Below are 19924 nucleotides of genomic sequence, written 5' to 3' on the forward strand. Positions count from 1 at the left end.
GATATCTGTTTTATTAATAACCTAAATTGGATGTGCTTAAATACTTGCATCTGTTTTATTGATAACTAAATTGGATGTGATAAACTATGTTCACATCTTTTAACGTATAGTATGATTTTTGTTACGGAGAAATATTAGCATGAGTTTAAAACTGTGCTACTTTTATAGTTGTTACAAAACGGAAATAGTGTTTTCAGTTTTTTTAAATTAAAGAAAAAGGAGACTGGTTCGATATAAGGTAAGGTTAATGTTTTCAGCTGAATAATTATATGAATGGACATTTTTGTTTCTATTAATGTTGCTTTGGTCGTTATGTTGGCTTGGGGGTATTGTTGTAAGGTGAGATGATGCTTCACGCAGTTGTATTACTCAGAAGTCAAACCTGTATACATTTAAGGGGTGTTTCCTTTTTTAAAAAAAAACGTTATTGACGTAAAGTACCCCAAGTCTCTTCTTGCGCTTGTTTTAAGTTTAATAAGCTGCTATAGAAATTTTAAAATTTTGACTATTATCTTGAAAGTACTGAAATGAATCCTAGATAATGATTTTATTGTGATTTTTCAAAATACGTAAATTAAACAAAATGCAAAAATTATTGTTTAAATGTTTTTCAATGCAAAGATAATCATATATTATAGATTTTCAATTATATCAATATGTTTGTTTACGTGTAGATAAACATATGTGTCGCATCATTGTCTTTATTTGACTTTTTTTTTAAAGTTTTTGATTCAAGCGTCACTGATGAGTCTTTTGTAGATGCAACGCGTGTCTGTTGAACAAAATTTTAAGATTGGTATATATGATGAGTTTATTAATCATATGACATCCCTTTATGAATATATATATATCTGTTTTGTCTGGTTATTTCAATTCCTTATTGTGATAAGTAACTAGATCCTTCTTCAGTTTTGTAATTTGTAAATGTGTATTGATATGAGATGTTTGACATACATGACACAAATTAACCTTTAAAATGAGTCAGAACAAAACAGTTATTGGGATAGATAACTTGACCTTTTATAATTTAATAACTGACCAGGTGTTCTAATTGTTTTCCAGATTATCAATCAAACAGATCGGCATATTATTCACTCAGATGATTTTTTATTAATTTCTTTCAAAACTTCTCCTTCCTGATATTCTGTTTCTTCTTTTAAAAATTAGAACATCAAAACGTCTTAACCTTTTAAATTTCGAATGCTCATTAAAGTAGAAGGAGGTTTTCTCCATTTCGACTAATGGTAATAAAATGCTTATTTGAGAAATACCAATATTTCAGAAATTATGTAATTCTGCACCCACACTCCAGAGAAAGTATTAAAATACGATCCTCGCTAATTTTGATCACCGATACAAACCTATATCACTAGGCCCCCACACTCCAGAGGGAGTATTAAAATATGATCCTCGCTAATGTTGTAAAAAACTCGTTTTGCGATCATGATTTGGTATATCCAGACATAATCGATTAGATGAAGTCAGTTGTTCAATAGTTTAGTTTTAAACACCAATTGAGAAGGAAAAACAAATTAATGAAAATGGAATTACTCGTAATTCCCTACAGGCTGTGAAGATTTTATACCACTGGACACTAAGATTGCTGAAAGTGTACAGAGACGAACTTTGATAAGATGGTAATAGGTTAAACAAAAAGCAACGTAAGAAAAGGATTTTTTAAAAACACACAGGACCCTCTGTATTAGATGCAATATTGCATAAGTAATTGATTTACTTGAGATACTTACTTAGAGTACACTGGCATTGACTATTTGTGAGAATTGACGTTCTACTATCGTGATCATGGCGTAGTAATTAGGATAGAAAATGGCGTAGTAATTTTTTAAGTGATAATTTATCTCCAAAAATAGCAAGCTTTATTCTAAAACGTCATTTAGAGTTCGACCAGTACTTGAACCGTGAATCGATAAGCATATCTGGTTGAAAATGGTGTCTGTTTCGGCATATCAGTCTTCAAATAGGGCGTATTAATCAATCTGAAAAACATGTATGATATCGGCCGAGCAAGTAAATCACTCAAAAATCTAAATTTGAATATGAAAAACAGTCTATCAAAAATACTAAATGAAACGTTTCAACATCTTTGAAACCAAATAATTTGACAGTTGGTTACATGGTTATTTGAAAATTTTGTTCCGAACGGACCGACGTTGATCATGTGTTCGGAATCGCTAATTAAAAAAAGGAAACAGATATAGCACTGATTAATTCCGCTTTGGTAGATTTAGAAAATGCTTTGCTCCATATATATATGTTTTATATAAATTTGCAAATAAACAAACCGTTTTGGCCTGTATATGAATATTCATTTTATTTTGAATTTGAAGAAAAAAATTCCAGCGTCACTTTTGAAAAGTCTTTTATGACGACATAAATTACCTAATGAATGTAAGCCAAGTTACGTACCTCAAATTCATGAAATTTTAAATTTTGTATGACAGAATAATGAAGTAAAATAAAAAGTGCATTAAAATCTTATACTTTTGTACTTTAACCTCATTCCCTATAAGTGTAACATTATTACATTTCAATTTCCATTACTCTCTTGGGTATTTAGCAGTATACATATTTATGGATATAATTTAGTTGTGTTGCAGTGATTATGTGATAAATAAATGGATCTATCACCACAAGCTATAAATAATTCTCAATCGCTTCTATTTATCAAATGATATAAAAATCATCCAATCTGTTAGATATCACTCGAACGTATTGATGAGGAAAGATTTTACTTATTATAACTGGAGCAGTGGGTTTGAAATGATTTAAATATTGTGTGGATTTTGGATATTGAAATCTTTTTATTGACACTAGTTAAACAGCAAGGTAAGCTGATGAGAAACATGTACGTGTATATGTAATTATAGATTATCGTTGATCATCTCAAAAAAGCAATCGAGTTGAGATTACCAATGATAATCTGTTTATCGCAATTTTACCTATGACGTCGTTGGCCTTTTCGTGTCAATTTCATTAGCAACGCCACGTGTCTCCTTAGTTTCTAGCGATAATTTCCCATCTCAAGCGAGTAGCATGATATGAGAAATTATCTCAAAAAAATATCAAAGAAAAAATGCACAAAATAGCGATAAACTTAATTATCCAACTATGAGTGAATGTCATTACAATTATCAGATCATTTTGTCTCGGGGTTGGACATGCATATTCATAAGTCGAACAGTGCGTTTTACAACTACTTTTTAAGCCATTATAATATCCCTTACCTAAGGTCAAATATTGACCGTTTTAACGAACAAACCAATTGACCTGTGCCGGATACGTCCATTATCGTTATAGTATGGCTATAACAGACCCGTCAGTTTCCGTGTCGTGTTTGAACTTTACTGCTGTGTTTGGTTAGCTTTCTAATTGATCGTGGAAAAAATTATAGCCAAGTCTGTAATCTTGAATAGATTTACTGATATTTTTCATTAAGAAATTACTAATGTAAAGACAAGGCTAAATGGTTTACGTCACGATATGTTATGGCAACCATCTTGTTGTGATACTTCAATGACTTCTAGCGTACAGTTTTTCTGTTGAGTCCGGTAAATTGTGGATGAAAAACAAAACTTTTTTATATGTAGATTCTTATTTTCTTTCAGTGTGTTTATCTTAGATTCTTATAATGCAATTGCATCTGTAAAGTTTTTATGAGTGATGAATTACTAGAATTCATAGCATTAATTTTGTTAAGAACGGCTAAGGTTAAAGACTAAAATGTTAGAAAAAACATTATATCTAGGCCGGTTTTACAATCACCAGGAATTTCAGCATCTTGTATTTCACTGATTAATGACATGATACATTGTACATGTTGTAAAGACTCAATAAAACCACATTCAATAAAAATTCTTTTATATTCCAATCCCTGTAGGAAGTTTGATTTCAGAGTTCAAATAGTTCAATAGCAATATTATTTTCTCCTGAAATCTACGGGAAAACAATAAAGCTTGTTGGGGACTTTAGTTACATTGTACAAGGAAGACAAATCGTCAAAAGTAAAGACTTGTGTGAAACATGACCGAGAATCAGAAAACATAGAAACGTAAAAAGATCAACACATTACTAATGAATGGTATTTATACCACATATTCTTATGTCTTTCATATCTCCAAGCAAAACTGACAACGCCACGACAAAAACGAAACGCGTAGAAAAGACCGAAACAATTTTTATTAACATAAATTAGGCCGCTAGTTTTTCTCGTTGGAATTGTTTACATTGTTATATCGGGGCATTTTATAACTGACTATGTGGTATTGGCTTTGTCATTGTTGAAGGCCGTACGGTGACCAATATTTAATAATTTCTGTGTCATTTTGGTCTCTTGTATAGGATTGTCTTATTTGCAGTTATACCACATCTTCTTTTTTTTATAATTCCACAAAATACTTTGTAGTAAATTAAAATATGTACATCTGTCTTTTGTAGATGCGTTAAAAGCTCCCCAGATTCTACCACCTATACTGGTAGTAGGAAATAAGGCAACAGTGTGCTGGATTATAGACGAGGCGTCAGATGTTGTTAAAGGCTTTCAATTAACTTATGAAATTATTGGTGCATCGGGAAATTTTAACTTAAAGTTAACAAGGAATATTGATGGGCTAAAAAGGAGTTACACGATTCGTGGATTAATTCCGCTATCAACGTACAAAATATTCATGGTTACCATAGGTAGTAGTGATGTCAGCAACGCAAGCGCAATTGAGTTCACAACAGATTTACCAGGTACGTATACCTTATCATAAAAAAAATACATTGCATAGCGAGAGCACCACGTTTATGTATGGGATATAGGGCTGTGTGCTTCCTCTTTTTGTTGACTTGTGCTTTGTAAAATTATTAAAAAATCTAAAAATTACGTATCATAATGGACTATTTGGAAGCTAGTGGAATAGCATATTTAAATTGAAGTATGCCGATCTCTAGAATTATTTTTTAAAGTTGGATTTCGATCTGATCAAAAATTTATTTTAATAAAAGTAGAAACCATAGTATTCGATTATCTTCAAATATCTAATGTTCACAAATGACAAACAAACGAAATGTTTTCAAATGATCCTTTTTTTTACAAGTCGTATGTATACAGGGGCTGTACCGGAAACGAGGTCAACACGCGCCAGACTGTTATTGCCTTTGCCCCTGTAAGCATTTAATCGATTCGGCATAAGTTCTTAAAAACGAACGACGCTACAAGCTATTTATTTATGATAATAACAAGCTTAAGACAGTAGTCATACACTATGCAATTCTCCAATCAAGACTTTAAAAAGACAATTTAAAAACTGCGACAAATGTGACCGATTGTCTTATTTTGATTTGGTTTTATTTTGCTCTATTGATGTATGTCGATGCTTTAATGCGTTTGATTTTCAAATACAGATTGGCACTTAAAACAATCAAGGGTTATTACCGGATTCTTGTGTTCATACATTTTAACTATAATGTCGTCATACATCTGCTGCGTTTAACTGCGTCATAGAATGCGCCGTTAAATCACTTTGAACTCTTTGTTTAAACACTATTTCAAACAATTAGTAATTGATGTATTCTTGTGTATTCAGCTGATCTTAAGTCAATAAATAACAAAACTCTTAAGTGAATTAAGCATGTAAGGTAAACAAGTTAATAGGCACTATTGAGTGATAACCGATATTGCATACGAATTGATAAATTTAAATAATAAAATAGTAAAGATACCAGAGACACATTCATACATGGAGATGTTTCATCTTTAAAATTAAAATTAAAAAGATTTACATATTCTGCTATAAATATGACAAGGGCCATATCAAATATGTGGGGTTTTTTTCACATTTCAACTGTATTTTCTCTCTCCATATTAAAGTTGTAAACGGTCAAGATTCCGCCATTTTTGATTGTAAAATTCAAGGCCATATATTATTGTATATGCTTCTCCAATAGAAAGATAGAAGTAACAAAAGCAGATTTTTCTTGGCAAGAATTAAAATGCTGTTAGCAATGTTTGTCAATTCTTCCTTTAATTTATTTTCTTTTGCATGTAAACATATTAGAAAGCGAAGGAAACTATTTAGAAGAAGGTTTAACTATCCTAACTGTACATGTGCAACATATGACACAGGGTCTGTTTCCCCTTCCGGAGCAACTTCTTTAACCCCACGTGTTTCATTTGTTATGGTCCGTTTGATAATGTCTATAGTTTTCTATGTGTTGTGGTCCGTTTTGTAATGTCTATAGTACTCTATGTGTTGTGGTCCGTTTTTTAATGTCTATAGTTTTCTATGTGTTGTTGTCCGTTTTGTAGTGTCTTAGTTTTATATGTGCTGTGACCCGTTTTGTAATGTCTATAGTTTTCTATGTGTTGTGGTCCGTTTTGTAATGTCTAAAGTTTTCTTTGTGTTGTGTTCCGTTTTTTAATGTCTATAGTTTTTTATGTGTTGTGGTCCGTTTTGTAGTGTCTAAAGTTTTCTTTGTGTTGTGGTCCGTTTTATAGTGTCTATAGTTTTCTATGTGTTGTGGTCCGTTTTGTATTATCTATAGTTTTTATGTGTTGTGGTCCGTTTTGTTACGTCTATAGTTTTCTGTGTTTTGTGGTCCGTTTTGTAACGTCTATAGTTTTCTGTGTGTTGTGGTCCGTTTTGTAACGTCTATAGTTTTCCGTGTGTTGTGGTCCGTTTTTTTATGTCTTTAGTGTTATTTGTGTTGTGGTCCGTTTTGTAATGTCCGTAGTTTAATATGTGTTTTGTGTATTATTTTTCGTTTTTTTTTTGGTTGTTTTCCATTTAATTGTCAGTCTGTTTTCGATTCAGGTACTTGCATACCCCTTCGGTACCTATCTTTTATAAGCTGACAAACATTGAAAATATTTTACATTGCATTTCGGGGCCTTTTATACCTGACTATGCGGTATGGGCTTAGGTCATTGTTGTTATAGATAATGATTTATGTGTCGTTTTGGAATTTTGTGGAGAGTTGTCTCATTGGCAATCATACCACATCTCCTTTTTAATATTGAATGTCCCTACGATATTTTTACCTCTCTTTTACCTTATATGTTCAAACTATAATAGAACCTCGAGCAAGAAATAATCTATCAACCTAGGTTTTTACAAAACAGTATTTCTTTAATAACTTCATATTACATTTTTAATTTCACTCATTTTGTATTGCACATGATCCTACTTAAGGCTTGGTATATTCTAAAACAGCATTAATGTTTTCATCCTAACAAACCGTGAATCTATAGCATTAAAGCAGCATAGTTAAGTTGCTCTGACATGGATTAATGTGGTTATACAAAGTTGATCCAAAAATAACAAAACTATTTCAAAACCTAATGAACATCTATAATAACACGGAATAGTGCTATACAGCTAATGGCATTTTTATCTGATGTAAAAAAGACGTTCTCGAAATACAAAATGCAAATATTGATAAGGAGGTGTGCGTGATTTTATTTAAAATTGTTATTTCATCACCAGCTAGCTGCATATATTACATATCGGCTTCTTGCACGAAATCAGATATATTCTATGATACATAGAATTGTTCTTAGATTGTGTTACTGTAAATACTTAAAAGCTATTAACTTTGCCTATACGGAATGTTGTACATTCTTTCTCAAAAATTTCTAATATAAAACGGCGGTCCGTGTCACTTTATAAAATCGCAATCTGTAAGATATGTCATGTATGTATAGATCTGTAAATCAATAAATCTATTTTCTTAGCCATAGTGCGATAAAAACATCATGATTTGGTTGGTAAATTTGATGAACAGTTATGCATTTTATATTATATTTTAAAGTACATTCCGAGACAAAAATATATAGGGTCTGGATAATGCTTACAGATTAGAGAATATAAAAAATTGGATAGCAAAAGTAAAGATACAGAAAAATAGACAACAATAATATTAGAACAAATAGAAAAAAGTGGGGTGCTGATTTAAGGAATGTATATCCCTCACGGAAAGCTTTGATTCCTTGCCCTGGCTTTGGCTATGTTTTGTACCTTGTTTGATTAAAGCTCTTCGTCTGTTTATTAAGCTTTTTATTTTCAAATATTTTGGCCTCGAGCATTACTGAAGAGACATTTATTGTCGAAATGTGCATCTGGTGCAGAAATATTGATACCTTTAATGTTTGCAAAGAATATGATTTAGCTTTCAAAATAAATGAAGAATAGCGAAAAACTAATAAGTCAAAGGATAAAACACGAAGGACCCCGAAAAGACCCGCATATATTTTACATTCGATTTAATAGTACATTCCACGGCAGAATATATAAAGGTCTGAATAATAATTACAGATAAGAGAATAATGGGCCAATACTACAAATCAAATGGACCAACACAAATATAGAATACATAAAAATAGACAAGAACATTAAAACAGATAAAAGTGGGTGCTGAATAATAAAGAATATAATTTAGCGAAAAATGTTGTCTAATAAGTCAAAGGATAAAACACGAAGGACCCCGAACAGACTCGCATATATTTTACATTCGATTTTAAAGTACATTTAATTTTACGACAGAAGACGTAATGATTGCCTTCTTTTCTTTTGTACCATATGTTATAAATTATATGTTATGTTATTGTATTGCAATGAGACGTTATTATAACTGATATATATATAGACATAGATAATTATTTTCATAAACCTACAAGACACAACAAAATATGTCAAATATTTCTCCATCGTTATAGTACCTAAAGAATGCGGCAGATTTATATAATGAGTGTTGTATCGTTTGCAATGTACACATAATATTGTAAACATTTACCAGCTGTTGAAAATATTGTATTTTGTATGACGAAGATGTTGTAAAAGTTCACATGACCTTATAGTCATACCTCTAGAGTACATCAATCGACCAGTTAGCCACGCAATTACTAACCTATATATCTACGGGAGCCTTTCAATAATGTAGTGTTTTGTACTTGTCTTTTTGGGGGTAATTTGATGCTATTGTACAGGCTAGGGGCAATTTTGAGTTTGACATAATGTACAGGCACTTGTCTATGTCAAAGGACAGGGCGATATTGATTTTGACATATTGTACAGGCACTTGTCTATGTCAAAGGACAGGGCGATATTGATTTTGACATACTGTACAGGCACTTGTCTATGTCAAAGGACAGGGCGATATTGATTTTGACATACTGTACAGGCACTTGTCTATGTCAAAGGACAGGGAGATATTGATTTTGACATACTGTACAGGCACTTGTCTATGTCAAAGGACAGGGAGATATTGATTTTGACATACTGTACAGGCACTTGTCTATTTCTAAGGACGGGCAATTTTGAGGTTGACATACTGCTATATCCCTTGTATATTATAAAGTACTGTATGTTGAACTCGATTCATTTCTTTGTTTTGTTTTGTTGCTGTTTTCATCAACATATACCATACATCTCCTCAGATCAATTCATAAATTAAATTTAGTATATTTTTCAATTCATATTTGTGTAAGGTGCATTTCTCATGCTATTAACATATTTTAATAGAGTTGCAACACACTCCGTCAAGTTTGACTTCTGACAGTATTGGATTTTGGGAGCTACCGTTTGATTTTAATGGGGGAAAAGGGGGGTGGGCTAATATGAAATTTGGAAAAAGTGGGATAAATTAATATTAAAAATGCAGAACCATAAAGAGTGGAAATAGAAAGGCAGGACAGGGATTACAATTTAAAAAAGGCAGGACAATTTTGTTCATCTTAGCCCAACACCCCTCCCCCACCCCCTTAAAACAAATCAAATACTTAATTCCCTTCCACACTGTTTAGTTCGAGCAGACGGGATGACAGTCACTTTACATACTAGTACATTCACTGTGAAAGTGATATGGAGGTTTTTCCCACCACGGTGTCGGTACATTGCAGTAACTTTGGTGGTTTAAGAAACTCATGAAACTGTGGGCGAGTTGATCTTAGCATCTAATCCCTATATACATGTAGCTATGCTGCGGTGTGTAGGAATCAATTAGTGATAGTAATTACAACTAAAGATAAATGAAATCATGAAATTAACAACAAATCATTTGCATTAGGTTAAACGACAGCAAAGGACAGGACAAATGATCGAGGGACAAATGATCGAGGGACAAATAATCGAGGGACAAATGATCGAGTAAACTAACGTAGAAGGGTTAAACAAGAGTGTGAAAAGATACCAGAGAAAATTCAAATTCGTAGATCGAAATCAAACTGACAATGCTACTGCACTACAAGAAAAAGACACAACATAGAAAAATAAATGAACCCCCAAATTTTTAAAAAACGTAATAAAAATATTATAAAACGTTTCAAAAATGCTCTTAATTTTGGCAAACAAGTTAATTAGAATTAAAAGTTTAGTGGTTGCATAACCGCATACCAATTTAATTTCAGAAAGGAGATGTGGTTAAATTGCTAATGTAATAACTATCCACCATAGTCCATTTTATTTGAAATTAATCAGATGGTTATCCAGAATTTCATTAACATGTAAAATATGCAGTTATTGCACAGCGGCTGCATCAACGAATAATGTTTGAATAATTATTGGAAAATAAACAATTGCAGAACTGATTTCTTTTGAATTATAAACACATTCGGTATTCTATATTCTCGTTATAGAATTCATATACCTGACATTAACATTCATTATTTAAATCACACAGATCAATTTACATTCAATAAGTCTTTTATCGGTCGATAATCCAGGCTATCAATATCTTTATTTATTTTTTAACTTGAATTCTAAAATTGCACTTTAAATCTTCGCATAGAACTATCACGTACGATTGTAAATAATCTTTAAAATGTTTTGCTATAGAAACATATTCTTAGAAAATGCACGCTGTGTAGATTTAGAACATTTACTTATGGAAATTCGGAATGTCTCAAAGAGTCAACAAATCGACCAAAGAGTATGAAACAGCCGAAGGCTACCAATGGGTCTTCAATACAGCTAGAAACTCCCACACCCGGATGTGTTCTTCAGCTGGCCCCGAAACAAAAACTTATTTGATGCCTTTCTACAGTGTAAATCATTTGAATAAAAAACAATAACTGCTATCCATGTAATTAAATACTTTGATAGTATTTGCTTCATATGTAATTTAGTGTAAACCTTTTTTTTCGTGACATTGACCAAATCAAATCATAATAGCTTGTGCTATTAGACTAAGTGCTTTTAGTTGGTCAAATTCATGTGTTCCTTGTAAAACTGTTGAACAAGTTATAATTGAACCCTGAAGTTTCAGCTTAAAATTAACTAATTAAACTCATTATAGCTGTAAACGCTCTAGAAAGCTGTCGATACATATTTTCATTGCTTTGCTACAGTAAAGTAAAAACAAAAGGTGTAGTGTGCATGTCACTAGTTTAGATAAGAGGCGACCATACTAAAAGAACATGCAAACTCATAATGCGAAAACAAACTGACAATGTTTTTGCAAAAAATGAAAAACAAAAAAAAATCTTCGTGAAACACAATTTCTTAATTTAGAAACATGGTGCCATGCATTGTAATTATGAATTTTTATGTATAATTTCAGAAAACAGACTACTTAGAATAGAAAGAAGTGGTGTCTATCCTGAGGAAGTAATTTTTATTGCAATAGTAGTGGTAGTCTGGGTAATTGCAGTTATTGTGTTTTTAAAGCAATGGAACAGTATAAGAATTTTAGAACCAATTGAAATTCGTTATAAACATGCACCAAAAAATCTAGAGAACATCCGAATTGTGAAACGGACACAAGACAGTGTTATCTACAAAGGCTATAGCCGGAAGTTATCAATAACAATGGTAGAAAGAGAGAAAAGACGACTACAGAGAATGAACACAGCACCCGTGCTTCCGGTTACAGGACGCATGATATTAAATACATTACCCACAATTCAAATGGAAGATATGACTACAGAAATGTAGGATGTTGTTATATGGTGCGTACTTGTGGTAAATGTGCGAGTTGCGTAAACGTGATAATGTGTTCATGAATTGCTATTTTTATTGTTATATTTTGTAATCCTATACATGTATAAAATGCATTCCATACTTCCCTTTGTACGTACATCAGGGCTGTTATTCCTGTCTGGGACTGTCTATACATTAGGGCTGTTATTCCTGTCTGGGACTGTCTATACATTAGGGCTGTTATTCCTGTCTGGGACTGTCTATACATTAGGGCTGTTATTCCTGTCTGGGACTGTCTATACATTAGGGCTGTTATTCCTGTCTGGGACATTAGGGCTGTTATTCCTGTTTGGGACTGTCTATACATTAGGGCTGTTATTCCTGTTTGGGACTGTCTATACATCAGGGATGTTATTCCTGTCTGGGACTGTCTATACATCAGGGATGTTATTCCTGTTTGGGACTGTCTATACATCAGGGATGTTATTCCTGTCTGGGACTGTCTATACATCAGGGATGTTATTCCTGTTTGGGACTGTCTATACATCAGGGATGTTATTCCTGTCTGGGACTGTCTATACATTAGGGCTGTTATTCCTGTCTGGGACTGTCTATACATTAGGGCTGTTATTCCTGTCTGGGACTGTCTATAGTAACAGTTAGTATGGAATGTCCCTGTTCCTGTCCATTAAAACAACAAACCTCCATTTCCATAATGGTTAAAGGTATCACCTCTTATACTCCACTTAGATTAATCTTCATATAGAAAAGTATAGAAACGAAGTATATCCAAACTCACTTTGCATTTATTTCACCTGACTTGAGTTTGCTAAAACGACTATGTACTGTAGTAGTCCTATGTAAGGAAAGAAGACTGTGTCAGGAAATCAAAGTTTCGAAAATGATCTTCACATCATTACGATTTCACTACATTGCAAAACATTACTTTTTTCATTAATAAACTGTTCCCCGGTCACCCAGCATTTAAGTCTTGCCTGATCATGCCTAATGTATTAAGTACTAGTCTATCATGTTGTTTATATGATAAAGCTTGCCATGAAGCATATAATATATATAAACATACAAAAATATATTACAATAAAGTCTAATTATAACCAATAACAAACCCTTCTCGTCCTAGCTATGTATAATTGCTCTGTTCTATTTTTAGTAAATATTTAATTTTGAACAAAATTGAAATGATCAAATCATTGTTTAATTTGTATTCATTTGATATTAAATAATTTGATACATCTGACACTATATTTCTGTATACAATAAATGTCCTGTGAAGATTGGAACCCATACTATAACATGTATAATATAGATATGTTATGCTGTCATATAAATTTTTCATTTTATTATTTTAATGATGGTAAGTATCATAAACCCTTTATACACAATGATATTTAATGTGATACTATGTTATTTGTATACAAGAAAATAAATTATTTCTGTAATCTCTCTCTTTTTTCACAAGTTAAGAAGATATATTTGTTTCGGGGCCAGCTAAAGGACGCCTCCTGGTGCGGGAATTATTCGTTGAATTGAAGACCTGTTGGTGACCTTTTGTTGTTGTCTGCTCTATGGTCGGGTTGTTGTCTCTTTGGCACATTCCTCATTTTCATTCACAATTTTATTTCGTAATCTGTTTTAGCTTCATCACATTTAGGGAGAATTGCAAAGACTAATGTAATGTCAAATCAGGTGATATATAATAGCCTTGGTTGATGGAAAGAATTCTTTATTCAAATTAACCCTAAAACTCTCCTAATATTGTATTGAGCATTAAAGCACATACCATATGGCAAACCAAAAACTCTTCTAAATATTGTTTTGAGCATTAAAGCACATACCATATGACAAACCAAAAACTCTCCTAATATTGTATTGAGCATTAAAGCACATAACATATGGCAAACCAAAAACTCTCCTAATATTGTAGTGAGCATTAAAGCACATACCATATGGCAAACCAAAAACTCTCCTAATATTGTATTGAGCATTAAATCACATACCATATGGCAAACCAAAAACTCTCCTAATATTGTATTGAGCATTAAAGCACATAACATATGGCAAACCGAAAACTCTACTAATAGTGTAGTGAGCATTAAAGCACATACCGTATGGCAAACCAAAAACTCTCCTAATATTGTAGTGAGCATTAAAGCACATACCATATGGCAAACCAAAAACTCTCCTTATATTGTATTGAGCATTAAAGCACATAACATATGGCAAACCAAAAACTCTCCTAATATTGTATTGAGCATTAAAGCACATAACATATGGCAAACCAAAAACTCTCCTAATATTGTATTGAGCATTAAAGCACAAACCATATGGCAAACCAAAAAATAACAACAACAATAGGATCATACCATGGTCATATTTTAAATTTGTTCCTTTTTTTTCACCACTGTTCATGAAAGTGTCTAAAATATAACTGTTAGATCACCTTGAGAACTCTTGTTTCAACCACTATGACTTATAAATTCGAGGTCACAACCTTCAGTCATAAGGATCCTTGAAATGTATCACCAGTACATGGATGTGGTATATCAAAAAGAAAATACACACACCCTACGAAGGTAAAAGAGGATCGTTGGTACATTGAATTTCCTCTCATGGATCTCTATCAAATGAATTTCATAATTGATTTAAAAGAAAGGAAAAAAAATATAGTTAAGTAATTTTTTTATGTCTTATTTTTATGATGATATTCTTATGTTGATTGTAATGACACAGTCTTAATTGCCTTTGGGTTTTATTGTGCCCCATTTATGGCCATTATGTTTTCTGGCCTCTGTGCGTCCGTCTGTTCGTTCGTTCGTCTGTCCGTCCTTTTTGATGAAGTTGAATTCCAATCAACTTGAAACTTAGTACACATGTTTCCGATGAGATGAACTTTCTAATTATAATGCCAAATTAGAGATGTTCACTGTCCACTGGACATAGAAAATGATAGTGTGGATGGGGCATACGTGTACTGTGGACATATTCTTGTTATCTATAAATTATAAGATCTGGTTGGATCAAAAGAATGTATTTATACATCTCATGACATCTGCCCATAACCGTTTAATATACTGTCGTAATGGCCTCTCTTTAAGTACTTAAATATTTATATTGGAAATTACATATATCTATGTTGATTTTATAATTTTTTAGAATACACCCGCTTGACATTTTAACGCGGTTTACAATTACTAGACTGAATACTACTGTTACCGGCTTCCGTAGCATACTCCTTAATGCAATGTTTTAATATTGAATTTTTCTTTATGTATTTCTCTGTCCTGACTTTTCTTGCGTTTATTTGTGGTCACGTAGTGTTGTCTTACTTTTTACATTTTCCTATAGATGATAGGTTTGGTAAGTCATAAAACTAGGTTCTATCCACCGTTGTTCATTAAAATGTCCTGTACCAAGTCAGGAACATATGGCAATAGCTATATAAAAAAAGGCTGTCTATGTAAGTTTATGCTTGTTTTGGAAACAGTTCCATTTTTCAGTTGTCCGTTGTTTTCCTCTTCTATTTGATGTGTTTCCCTCGGTTTTCGTATGTGACCCGGATTTGTTTCATTTAAATTGATTTATGAGTATTGAATAGCGCCATGGTACTGTTGCCGTTATATATAACAAGCACACTCAAAAAAATTAAAGAAGGAAGGTTGACGGCCCAATAAAGATATCAAAAAGAAATTTGCAGAAAACAGTTTAAGACATATTAAAAAAAACTCTTTCTTAAATAGTTTAAGAACCGCTTTTCTACCTCATAGATAGACATAGCTGTATTTGGCAAACCTTTTAGGAATTTTGGTTCTCAATGCTCTTCAACTTCGTACTTTATTTGGCTTTTTTTAACTTTTTTGGATTCGAGCGTCACTGATGAGTCTTTTGTAGACGAAACGCGCGTCTGGCGTATATGCAAAATTTTAGTCCTGGTATCTATGATGAGTTTATTTCTTATGAGAGAATTCAAACATGTACATCATTTTGTTTGTGATGTAGAGTTGTCGCATTGGCCATCATACCATATCTTCTTATCTTTATATTTAATTACCTTATAGTGTTTGTAAGTCATATAAATAATGTCTAATGGAGAAATGTTTGTACACATAATGCAAAGATACGTTGAAACAAATTGTTAAGTATCGAGGATAGCACACATAAATCAAAAAGATGTCCTACGAATAAGCTATATACGGATGCATTAACTCAAAACTAGCTAAAGACCTTGAGAGAAATGTCATAATAATAGAGTTATAGCTTTGTTTACAGAATAACCTATTTATGGTGGAGTTATGTTATTTGTATTGATCATCGTGAGTTGTATAATAGAGCTAGATTGCATACCTTACGATTTTTATCACAGTGCTATCTCCAATCTCTAAACCTCAATCTACTAATTATCATGGGTTAAATACAAATGAAGCTAACAAATATTTGTAAATACTTGATGACTGTCACAAAATGTTAAGTAACATCATTACCAATCATACTTTCAATTAATAGTCATTAAATTCAGCTTTGAGTGTTTCTGATGAAGGCAAATCCAGAACTTTATGCATACGTTTTTTGAATAAGTAATTCAGTTCGAAGTGGTGAAATTGGAATGATCTTTTCGTACATACGGACGCCATCAGGAGATGTTTGACTGTTCTTGAATATCTGTTTTATAGATTACGAATATGTACCAATTGTCGTACCCAAAATTCCATCCCTTATTCCACTAATTGTAACTTACCGAATAAGACTAATCACCAAGGGCCTGTTTATCGAAACTATCCTAAGTTCCGTCCTAAGAATTTCTTAGGATCGACTTGGGATAAAGTTAGGACCAACTTAGGACACGTCTTAGCATGCACATCGAAGCTATCTTAGGAATATCTTAGCTAGGACGTCCTAACCGATGTCCTAAGTTTTGACGGAAAAGAAATTACAAAATGAAAAATGAAAAAAATAAAGATATGATATCATATTTAATCAATATTTTGTGTTTGTTTAAATATGGTTAATTAAGTAAGTAAGTAAGTAAATTTTATTTAGAGTCGGCATATATATACATAATAACAGAGAAAACATGAGCTCTGGTGATCTCTTTAACCAAGCATAAAAACAATAAATAAATAAATAAATATAAGCACTAGCATTTAATGGCAGATATATTCAAAAATGCATAGCAAAAGGCCATTATAAAAAGAACGACAGAAATTTCAGCTTTGAGACAGCACTGGGTGGAAACGACATGAACTGCAGTAACATTTTTGACCCCCACACCAGGAATTTATATAATACCAAAACTGGTCAAAAGAAGTCATGAGTCTAGCCTCATTAGGACGTGAGTTCCTTCCATACTTGTGCTGCCTCAAATCTAAGCATTTTTTTACCATAACTGGAGGTTCTAGGTCTAGGTACCTCAGCAGTGTTTACATACCTGAAATTATATGAATTGTTTTTTATTACAACTAAATCTTGAATAAATAAGAGACATTTTTTATTAATTATTTTAAAGATCTCCAAGGCAATTGAGCGCATTCTACGAGTTTTTAATGATGGAACTTGGTTCGAAATCTGCAGGAGTGTTTCGTATGAGCTCTGGTGGTCTTCATAACTAAATCGAAGCGCTCGTTCTTGTATTTTTTCTATTTTTCTAGAAACTTATTATTAGTTTGAAATTATAGGTAATAAATATTTTTTGTATATTAATTGTACATTTAAACTGTATAAAACAAAACATAAGACACAAAAATAACGACGTATTATATAAAAATTTAACAAACTAATTGTAATCTAGATACATGTATATATAGTCGGTAAAAATCATTCCATGTTTTTGAGTGAGTTGAATTCGAAGTGTCACGGATTTATTCTTTCGAAGGCAAATCTCGTGCTTTTTTCATATAAATACGGAAAATTTCAACTATATTACTACTGCTTAAAAAAAAAGTGAAAATGAATAAAATACGAAATTCGAATATATCCTAAAGTTAGGACCATCCTAAGACCATCTTAGGACACCTAATTTGGTATCCTAAGAATAGGACAATTCCTAGGATTTTCCTAACTTGTGACATGTTTGATAAACCCACTTAGGACTAAGATGTATCCTAAGTTGGTCTTAGGACATGTCCTAATCCTAAGAGAGCTTCGATAAACAGGCCCAGGTGTTTACACGAATGATGCCACATATGAAGCAGTATCATCTTTACATTTCGGGGCGCATGACATCAACCTCGATATTTAGTGTGATTCATATCTGTCAGTCTTTAGTTCTATTAGTTCTAGTATGTGTGTTGTGAGGGCCCTCATGGGGTTTTTGATTATGTGATTACTTGGCCGTTTTTTTAATGATTATTTGATTATTAAGCCAAATATTTCATGATTATTTGATTACCTAGGACTGTATTTTTAGTTTATGATTATTTGATTACTAAAGATAAGCAAATATTTAATGATTATGTGATTATATTGGCAAAAAAGTGGTGATTATGTGATTACTAGGACCCCCCATGAGGGGCCTCTGTTGTGTACTGTTGTTTGTCTTATGGTATTTTGTTTTGTCATGGCGTAGTTAGTTTATTTTCAATTTATGAGTTTGAATGTTCCTTTGGTATCTCGTGCTTCTTATTCAAAGAGGACATAACACACCATGTTGAAAGAAAAGATATTTATTGACAAAGAAATCACTTGGAATACATTTAAAGTACTTACAACCTTTAAAATGTAACAAAAGAGAATATAGGCCTCGTAGATCTTGATTTTTGTTTTTTAATTTAACTCAAATTTCAAGATTAAAATTTCTAATAAGAACTATCACTCCAGATGAAGGTTTTGTTTGATTCTACTAATTAAAACTTTCATAAAGACATTAAAACAAAACTTTCTTTGATATCCGATTTCCTTGTGAAAAAGATTGCAAAAGTACTTATGGGTGTAATGATACCGCATGAAATTCACGACATGCAATCCGAAATAATTGCCAATCGGAAAAAACCGCTATATCAGGAAAATTAGAATGTATTGCTTCGATAACCACGTATGTTACTTGATGTCATCACCAAAGAACTGAAGAGCGTTTAAATTTGTTTCAGCACGATTAAGATAGTAACGACTGATGTGGAAATCTTTCTTATTATTGATAACCAATGTACTTGTGTTTGATGGTAGGCAGTACGTGTAATTACTTAATGAATTACAAAGCCAATGAAATATTGAATTGTTCTAACATTTGCTGCTTGACTGAGGACTTAAAGATGAAGAAACTCAACAAAAAAAAGTCGATCATAGGTCATAGTCTAGACTTTAATACACTTAAAAACTGTCTTATTCAAATATGCAAAGTACTCGTTTAAAAAACATTAAATTTGCAAAAGGTTTAAAAATCAAAAGTTTCCAAATGAACTTTGAATTGATAAATAGTTTACTAGAAAATGTCATCTTTTACCTTGTATTCAAAATATGTATTTTTAATTTGAGTTTTTAGGTATTTCGAAATAAGTATGCATTATATGTATAAAAGAGAAAAATCTTTTAAATTCTAAATCAATGTAATTTTGTTAAAAGCACTGAAAAGCAAGATAGATAGTTAACGTATTGCTTTCACGGTGTTGCTTATTAGAAAATCAGCAGTTTCTGGAAAATACTGACGTTGTATACATGAATCCGTGTTTATAAGCCCTAATTGGTAGATAGAGTATGATATGAATATTATAATCAGATCAATAAAGTAAATGCTGCGTGACCTGAATACAAAACTAAAACAAAATCAAAAATTTATTTTCACCCGTATGTAATATTATTTCATATTTTTTTACACCTGATTCATCCCTCAGTTTGGAAAGGTTTGTTCAGTTAATACTGTATTTTTAGTCCAATCACACTGTTTAGATAAATTGACTTTTTAAAGTAAGGTGAACAAAAGAGAAGCCCTAATTCCAGATTGCAAATACTACCTTGTGCCCATATTTTAACTTTTTTTATTTATTATGTCTCTTTAGTTC

At 32.1% G+C, this 19924-nt stretch overlaps 2 protein-coding genes across 2 annotated transcripts in view; one reads left to right on the top strand and one right to left on the bottom strand.

Annotated features, from left to right (window-relative positions):
• LOC134693058 (uncharacterized) overlaps positions 1 to 12247 on the top strand; it is a 135963-nt gene extending 123716 nt beyond the window's left edge. Inside the window, exons 2-3 of the mRNA XM_063553759.1 lie at positions 4456 to 4752; positions 11557 to 12247. Coding sequence (XP_063409829.1) covers positions 4456 to 4752; positions 11557 to 11930 — 671 coding nt within the window. The 3' untranslated portion in view covers positions 11931 to 12247. The remainder of the gene's footprint in view (positions 1 to 4455; positions 4753 to 11556) is intronic.
• Positions 12248 to 17255: 5008 nt separating this feature from the next.
• The window catches only part of LOC134692239 (uncharacterized), a 50951-nt gene continuing 48282 nt past the window's right edge, over positions 17256 to 19924 (bottom strand). The window contains exon 3 of the mRNA XM_063552689.1: positions 17256 to 17358. Within this exon, the coding sequence (XP_063408759.1) occupies positions 17256 to 17358 (103 nt within the window). The remainder of the gene's footprint in view (positions 17359 to 19924) is intronic.

This window comes from Mytilus trossulus, chromosome 12 (assembly GCF_036588685.1).
Source record: "Mytilus trossulus isolate FHL-02 chromosome 12, PNRI_Mtr1.1.1.hap1, whole genome shotgun sequence".
Taxonomy (NCBI): Eukaryota; Metazoa; Mollusca; class Bivalvia; order Mytilida; family Mytilidae; genus Mytilus; species Mytilus trossulus.